An 8,818-nucleotide genomic window follows, 5' to 3' on the forward strand; every position below is an offset into this window, starting at 1 on the left:
TCACTGGAGTCTTTTAAATTAACATTTTATGTTGGATACTGCATCGTTACTGAGCTGAAAAGATGGGTGTGTAGGTTTAAAAGAGTCCGGTCAAGGTCGCTCATCATGGTCAGACTTTGGTGACTGAATCATAGTGAGGTTTGCAGCACAACACACTTACCTGGAGCTACTAATATATAAAACAGTTATATGTGAGACAATGGGGAAGTAAAATTAATTGAATTATCATATTCAATTTAGGAAAACGTTTAAGGTAAACTTTACAACTGTTATGTTATGATTTGTAGTTTAATGGCACACTGAAAATATGGAAAGTAGAATTTCCATGTGTAAATGGAACAGAATACGCCAGTCTGAATGATGGAACTATTTAACATTAGTGGCCCTCAGCGGGATCCGTCAGTTTTAAGGTACGTAGCTTGATGTTTCAACCTACAGTTATGGCTTGAACTCATATGCACAATAGTTTCCACTAACCAATGTATAAAATGCTCTATGTAGATCTATGAACAGACCATGTTGTACCTAGCCAGATCATTGCTTTAAGTTAAGTATAGATAAATATAATTTATAATAAAGCAACTATCACCATGTAGCATTAGTGATATCAGTAAAAATCTTTCACCCAAACCAGCAATTTCATGCAGCTTCCTTACACTTCTAAATCAAATACTAAAATACAGCCTCAACGACAATAACAATATTTTTGGGATAAAATACATCTTTGATGAACATAATATATGGCCATACTAGAGGTTTATCCCTCTCATTACGCGTTAGTCATTCAGCGTTTCCAGACCAATAAAAGGTCAAAAATATTTTGTTCTTACAGCTTTTACTCTAAAAATGAAAAATGGATGATGCCTTTTCCATCACATATTGTAACTTACCCATCATCAAACCTTGGAAACCAAATGATTGCATAGTAGTAGAAACTGATGTGAAAAGTGCTAACACTTGATAAAGGAGCATCCAGCCAATCCTAATGAGGCTGGTAAACATGTACTACAGCTCTTACAAGCGGGAAAGTGCTTAGGGTAGTTACAGACAGTACATATGTCATGAACAACATTCATAACTAAGAACTAACTATTCTATACACTTCTAAAATTTACGGGAGCTCTCTAGGCTAGATATGGCGGGTCCTTTGTTGTGTGTGTGTGTGTGCGCGCGTGCGTGCAGGAGGGGTTTGTGTTTTAAGTCCCGACTTTTCCCTCACCCAGGAGAGGTCAGTCTGGTACAGTCAAACATTGTACCACACCCAACACACACACACACACACACACCCAACACACACACACACACCCAACCCACACACACACACCCAACCCACACACATCACACCCACCACACCACAATTACACACCGACACCCAACATACACTCAACATTAAGACCTCCAATCAAGTGCGTGTTCCTTACGTTAAAATACTTTAACAACTGAGCCCTGCTCGTATCAACATGTAATGCAAGACTCCACTAAAGCTCCTCTCTGGAGTCATGGATATTACTTCCATCATTCCAAACCCCTGTTTTCCTGTGTCTGTCTGTCTCTGTCTGTCTGTCTCTGTCTATCTGTCTGTGTCTGTGTCTGTCTGTCTGTCTGTCTGTCTGTCTGTCTGTCTGTCTCTGTCTGGCATCATGATATCTCCTCTGAGCAAACCATCCCCTGGTGACAACCTCACATAGCTCTACAACATGGACACCTGCATGCTGCGACGTACAGCATGCTGTCACACTGGACCAGATCTCTTGGCTCACAGGAAGGCTGGAGCACCCAGCCAAGAGTCATCACTGTGACAGCTGGTCTGTCGAGGCCTGGAAGAGGGCCGGTCAAGTGTTCAAAAGTGGATGTGGGCCCTAGTGGACCAGGACACCTCCAGGGGCCCAGGAAGACCCTCTCAGCGGGGCACGGGGGCAGCAGGAGGTATGGCGTGTGAGGCAGGAAGTATGGCGTGTGAGGCAGGAGGTAAAGGAGAGAGGGATGAAGCCAGACTCTCATCTGTCATATCTTCTCCTTCAGTTCTCTCTCTCTCCGATCGGTCGCTCTCTTTCTCAGGCTGCTCAGCTGGAGGTGACGCCTGCTTCCTTCTGGCGCAGCCTCTCTTTCTGTGGGACACAGAGGGAGGGTGTCAGGGGAGCTGGCTCGTGTGGGTGTGATGTTTAAAGAGCCAGACTAACCAACTCAGATCTTACCAGACTGTTGGCATTAATCTTCTTGGTTTCAACCCTCTTCTCAGCTGTGATCTTCTTGATGTTCTCCTGCGCTTCCTTCAACCTGGGAGAACAACAAGAACCACTCACCTCATGTGGACAAACATCTCATCTCTTTACTGTGTCAGTGTATCATCCATACAGTTGTCTCAACTGTTGTAGTATTTGTGGAGAACCAAACATATATTCAGCTTGACAGCAGCTGTTTATCACAGTCTCCAACACGGACCTGAGGTGCATCTCTCACACACACACACACACACACACACACACACACACACACACACACACACACACACACACACACACACACACACACACACACACACACACACACACACACACACACACACACACACACACACACACACACACAACCTCTCGAGCTGTCCGACAGTGAACAAGCCACTAGTTAAGCAGGTGGAGGACAGTGGGTGGATGAGATAATGAGCTAGTTAAACAGTTGTCTTTTATGGGTGTGAAAACAGTCCTTCAAATAAAGTTAATTGTACATAAACACAATCATTTGTGGCCGGTACAGAGCATGATTGCCCAGTAAACAATAAAGAGAGAGCACATGGGTGCAGAAAGACACAAGGGAATCTCCTCCCATGTAGAAGGCAGTGTTGCCCAGTGTTCAGAGCTAGCAGTAGTGCTGGCTGAACAGTCTGGTGGTTCCTCAGTCTGAACACCAACACAAACTAGTGTTGAAGTAGCTGTTCCTATCTTTCCTACAGTAGCTTGTTTGGTCTCATAAGTAGCTGAGATCCTGACCAGGACAGAGACCAGGGGACAGGGACCAGGGGACAGGGACCAGGGGACAGGACCCAGGGGACAGGGACCAGGGGACAGGGACCAGGGGACAGGGACCAGGGGACAGGGACCCCGGGGGTAGGGACCAGGGGGTAGGGACAGGGCCCAGGGGACAGGGACCAGGGGACAGGGCACAGGGACCAGGGGACAGGGACCAGGGGACAGGGACCAGGGGGTAGGGACCAGGGGGTAGGGACAGGGCCCAGGGGACAGGGACCAGGGGACAGGACCCAGGGGACAGGGCCCAGGGGGTAGGGACAGGGACCAGGGGATAAGGACAGGGCCCAGGGGACAGGACCCAGGGGACAGGGCCCAGGGGACAGGGCCCAGGGGACAGGGACCAGGGGACAGGGACTGCAGCCTCCCACCCACCTCTCCTTGGAGATGTTCTTGTTCTCGCGGTTCCATGTGTTCTTGAAGTCGCTGCAGAACTCGTACCACAGCATGAACACGAAGCTGGGAGCCACTTCCTTCTCCCCAGACTTGGGCTTCAGGCCAAAATATCTCACCATGTCCTGGAAACTGTAGTGGGGGAAAGACAGAGACAGAGAGGAAGAGAGAGAGATGGATGGAGAGAGAGAGAGAAGAGAGGGAGAAAGAGAGACAGATAAATAGAAAGAAATAGAAAGAGAGAGACGGAGAGTGAGATTCCTGCTGGGGTCCTGGTCCTGGGGCTGTCCTGGGGCTGGTCCTGGGGCTGTCCTGGGGCTGGTCCTGGGGCTGTCCTGGGGCTGTCCTGGGGCTGGTCCTGGGGCTGTCCTGGGGCTGGTCCTGGGGCTGTCCTGGGGCTGGTCCTGGGGCTGTCCTGGGGCTGGGCATTTGTTTGTTTGTCTATTGGCCTTATTAGCAGCGGGCAGTAACAGAGCTGTGTGTGTGGATGCAGTAACAGAGCTGCGTGTGTGGATGCAGTAACAGAGCTGCGTGTGTGGATGCAGTAACAGAGCTGTGTGTGTGGATGCAGTAACAGAGCTGTGTGTGTGGATGCAGTAACAGAGCTGTGCGAGGATCCCTCATGCTGGACAGATGTGAGTGGCCACCCAGGACCAGTCTTCATCAGGAGCGTGTCACTTTTATGAGGTGTCTCCATGGGAACCTGAGATGCAGCAGCCCTCTGGGTGGACTGGGCCGGAGGGTTCTTTTGATCAACCCCCTCCTGGTACAACACCTTCATTACACTGCTGCCACTCACAGGCAGCGCACAGACATATCACTGCAGCTACACGCAGGAGGGGGGGGGGGGGGGTTGAGCAAGAGTAGGAGAGAAAGAGACACAGAGAGGTAGAGAAAGAGACACAGAGGTAGAGAAAGAGACACAGAGAGAGGTAGAGAAAGAGACACGGAGAGAGGTAGAGAAAGAGACACAGAGGTAGAGAAAGAGACACAGAGAGGTAGAGAAAGAGACACGGAGAGAGGTAGAGAAAGAGACACGGAGAGGTAGAGAAAGAGACACAGAGAGAGGTAGAGAAAGAAAGGTAAAGAGAAGCTAGCTGGGGAAGCTTGTTGGAATGAAAGGAGAATCAGACACGTTTCTCTTGGCTTGAGGTTTGCAACATAAAACACGGCTGTGCAGAGTCGGTGTAAAGTCCCAAGCAATCAACATCTTAATTGTTTATAGATTCTATTTTGTAGCACCACAAGTCTCGCACTAACCCCTTTATGTGCTTTTGGTGATTTATTCTGGAATTGGGAGAGTTATGATTTAAAGCAAACAATTCTGGTCTCTATATAAACAAGGAAAAATAATCTATTTGCTTTGTTTGTCCTTTCCTGTGTTTTTCCTGATATGAAATGTTCCAGATATGCCTTCACTCTGACGCTGGCTCAGCGACTGCCAGTTGGCACCTCCACATGAATCTGATTAGCCGCCTCTCTTGCAGTGGCTCTTTTAGAGTTTTCTCCATAAACCACACAAGATAAGGCAAGATACGAGCTGGAGCACGGACAGCAGTGTGTGTGTGCGTGTGTGTGTGCGTGTGTGTGAGAGAGAGCTGCCTCCAGCCTCCCTCTAGTCCCAGACAGCCTGATCGGGGAGGCCTTGATCAACCAGCAATAATCACACAGCCCACTAGACACACTACCAGCAGTACTGCTGTGTGACGGCCCCTCTGCTGTCTGTGAGAGACAGAGTGATGGAAGCTAGCATCCATCCATAACACTTGGCAGGCTTCCCTCCTGGGTGACAGCAGGCTCCAGGGAGGACACTAGAGCATCTCAGAGGTATGCAAACATTTCACACAACACTGTACTTCCAATGCTAACACACACACACTGGGATCATGGCGTGTTGGTGGCGTGTTAGCCGTGTTACCTCTGCTGGGCGGCAGCGAGGCGGGTGTCCGCAACTGCGTGGTCCTTCTGACCTGCAACACAAACGACAGGAACGACATGAGGCATTGTGGGAACAGTAGTTCTGAGGTGAGGCATTGTGGGAACAGTAGTTCTGAGGTGAGGCATTGTGGGAACAGTAGTTCTGAGGTGAGGCATTGTGGGAACAGTAATTCTGAGGTGAGGCATTGTGGGAACAGTAGTTCTGAGGTGAGGCATTGTGGGAACAGTAGTTTTGAGGTGAGGCATTGTGGGAACAGTAATTCTGAGGTGACAGCACGTCCTTAACGGTGAGCTGAGGGTGGAGGAGGATGTCTGTGGGGGCGCCCTGTGGGGGCGCTGGGATCACAGGTCTGGTAGAGGTGTGGGTGAGGTAGAGTTGTGTGTGAGGTAAAGGTGTAGGGGTGTGGAGGTGTGTGCAGGGGTGAGTAGAGGGGTGTGGAGGTGTGTGTGGAGGGGTGTGGAGGTGTGTGTGGAGGGGTGTGGAGGTGTGAGTGGAGGGGTGTGGAGGTGTGTGTAGAGGGGTGTGGAGGGGTGTGGAGGTGTGTGTGGGTGGGTCTGAAGGTGTGTGTGGAGGGGTGTGAAGGTGTGTGTGGAGGGGTGTGGAGGTGTGTGTGGAGGGGTGTGAAGGTGTGTGTGGAGGGGTGTGGAGGTGTGTGTGGAGGGGTGTGGAGGGGAGTGGAGGTGTGTGTGGAGGGGTGTGTGGAGGGGTGTGTGGAGGGGTGTGGAAGTGTGTGTGGAGGGGTGTGTGGAGGGGTGTGTGGAGGTGTGTGTGGAGGGGTGTGGAGGTGTGTGGAGGTGTATGGAGGTGTGTGTGAAGGTGTGTGTGGAGGGGTGTGTGGAGGTGAGTAAGGGGGAGTAGAGGTGTGTAGGGGGGAGTAGAGGTGTGGGGGTGTGGGGTAGAGGAGTGAGGGCTGTGTAGGCTGCTGTGGACTCCTGCCATGTAAACGTGTCTAAATGCAAGGCAGATGTGTGCGGCAGGCCAGGCTGAGGTGCAAGAATGTATCTAGGACCAGAGAAAGCCTGTGATCTCAGATTTATAGCATTTTTCCAGATTCATCCTTTTTACAATGATGGGGGGACCTTTCCCACTTGAAGATTTAAGAGGGGGAAGTCTCCCAAAAATGGTTCAAAGGCAGGTTTGGGGGTCTGTTGGGAAAGGGTGATCTTAAGCCCTGAGACTACCCCTTCTTTTTGTACTTGTATTTTTCCCTCTTTACATGTGTCTGAGGGTACACTGCCTGATCAACTGAGGAAGAAAACATTTAATTGTAAGTGTGTGTGTGTGTGGGAGGGGGGGGGCAGGAGAGAGGGGGAGAGAGGGGGGCCGTGACCAATGGCGTTAGTCCCAGCGGGGGTCGGGGCTGGCGCCGTGCTACTACTCTGGTGGAGGAGAGGAGAACCAGGGGTGAGAGGAGGGAGGGAGAGTGTAAGAGAGTGAGAGAGAGGGAAGGAGGTAGAGAGAGAATTAAAGAGAAAGGGAGAGAGTAAGAGAGAGGGAGGGCAGGAGGGAGAGAGACCCACACCAAGAGTAAGGATGTGTGAAGTCTCTCTTCCTCCTGCTGTAAACATGAGAGCAGGAGTGGCTAACTAGAGAGTTATGAGACACGCATGCTGAGAGGGACAGTTAGCTCTTTAAAAGTCGACACACTTTTCCAAACCAGCGCAGGGCCTCGTCAGAGCCAGAGGGTCCAGAGAAGGACTGGGAGCCTGGCGGCTTTCTAACCCTGCACTACACACCCCTAATGGCTCATTCTGATTAGAGCTCCACACAATCACAAGATGTTTAGATCTACACCGTTTCCTAAACACAATCAATCACAACTTCTAAAGGAGGAAGAATGTGTATGTGTTAAGTGACATCTCTCTCCATCTGTCTCTCTCTATCTCTTATCTTCCCTCCATCTCTCTTTCACACAGTGGAACGTGCTACAGTTTAGGATGAGGTATCACAAAGGAACAGCCTGCATGACCACAACAAACTTTCCTCCTCCTACTGGACAGACTTTCTCCTCCTCCTCTTCCAAGACAGAGACTCTCTCCTCTTCTTCCAAGACAGACTCTCTCCTCCTCCTCCTCTTCCAAGACAGAGACTCTCTCCTCCTCTTCCAAGACAGACTCTCTCCTGCTCTTCCAGGACAGAGACTCTCTCCTCCTCCTCCTCCTCCTCCTCCTCCTGGACAGAGACTCTCTCCTCCTCCTCCTCCTCCAGGACAGAGACTCTCTCCTCCTCTTCCAAGACAGAGACTCTCTCCTCCTCCTCCTCCTCTTCCAGGACAGAGATTCTCTCCTCCTCCTCCTCCTCCTCCTCCAGGACAGAGACTCTCTCCTCCTCTTCCAAGACAGACTCTCTCCTCCTCCTCCTCCTCTTCCAGGACAGAGACTCTCTCCTCCTCCTCCTCTTCCAGGACAGACTCTCTCCTCCTCCTCTTCCAGGACAGAGACTCTCTCCTCCTCCTCTTCCTGGACAGAGACTCTCTCCTCCTCTTCCAAGACAGAGACTCTCTCCTCCTCCTCCTCCTGGACAGAGACTCTCTCCTCCTCCTCCTCCAGGACAGAGACTCTCTCCTCCTCCTCTTCCAAGACAGAGACTCTCTCCTGCTCTTCCAGGACAGAGACTCTCCTCCTCCTCCTCCTCATGGACAGAGACTCTCTCCTCCTCCTCCTCCAGGACAGACTCTCTCCTCCTCCTCTAGGACAGCGACTCTCTTCTCCTCCTCTTCCTGGACAGAGATTCTCTCCTCCTACTCCTGGACAGAGACTCTCTCCTCCTCCTCCTCTAGGACAGAGACTCTCTCCTCCTCCTCTTCCTGGACAGAGACTCTCTCCTCCTCCTCCTGGACAGAGACTCTCTCCTCCTCCTCCTGGACAGAGACTCTCTCCTCCTCCTCCTGGACAGAGACTCTCTCCTCCTCCTCCTCTAGAACAGAGACTCTCTCCTCCTCCTCCTCTAGAACAGAGACTCTCTCCTCCTCCTCCTGGACAGAGACTCTCTCCTCCTCCTCCTCTAGAACAGAGACTCTCTCCTCCTCCTCCTCCTGGACAGAGACTCTCTCCTCCTCCTCCTCTAGAACAGAGACTCTCTCCTCCTCCTCCTCCTGGACAGAGACTCTCTCCTCCTCCTCCTCTAGAACAGAGACTCTCTCCTCCTCCTCCTCCAGGACAGACTCTCTCCTCCTCCTCCTGGACAGAGACTCTCTCCTCCTCCTCCTCTAGAACAGAGACTCTCTCCTCCTCCTCTAGAACAGAGACTCTCTCCTCCTCCTCTAGAACAGAGACTCTCTCCTCCTCCTCTAGAACAGAGACTCTCTCCTCCTCCTCCTCCAGGACAGAGACTCTCTCCTCCTCCTCCTCTAGAACAGACACTCTCTCCTCCTCCTCCTCCTGGACAGAGACTCTCTCCTCCTCCTCCTCTAGAACAGAGACTCTCTCCTCCTCCTCCTCTAGAACAGAGACTCTCTCCTCCT

At 51.2% G+C, this 8,818-nt stretch overlaps 1 protein-coding gene across 1 annotated transcript in view; it reads right to left on the reverse strand.

The window, feature by feature from the left end:
- Positions 1-1,472: 1,472 nt before the first annotated feature.
- LOC134026888 (formin-like) overlaps positions 1,473-8,818 on the reverse strand; it is a 38,597-nt gene continuing 31,251 nt past the window's right edge. Inside the window, 4 exon segments of the mRNA XM_062469908.1 lie at positions 1,473-2,108; positions 2,196-2,277; positions 3,399-3,548; positions 5,335-5,386. Of these exon segments, the coding sequence (XP_062325892.1) occupies positions 2,064-2,108; positions 2,196-2,277; positions 3,399-3,548; positions 5,335-5,386 (329 nt within the window). The 3' untranslated portion in view covers positions 1,473-2,063.

Source organism: Osmerus eperlanus, chromosome 9 (assembly GCF_963692335.1).
Source record: "Osmerus eperlanus chromosome 9, fOsmEpe2.1, whole genome shotgun sequence".
In the NCBI taxonomy this organism is placed as follows: Eukaryota; Metazoa; Chordata; class Actinopteri; order Osmeriformes; family Osmeridae; genus Osmerus; species Osmerus eperlanus.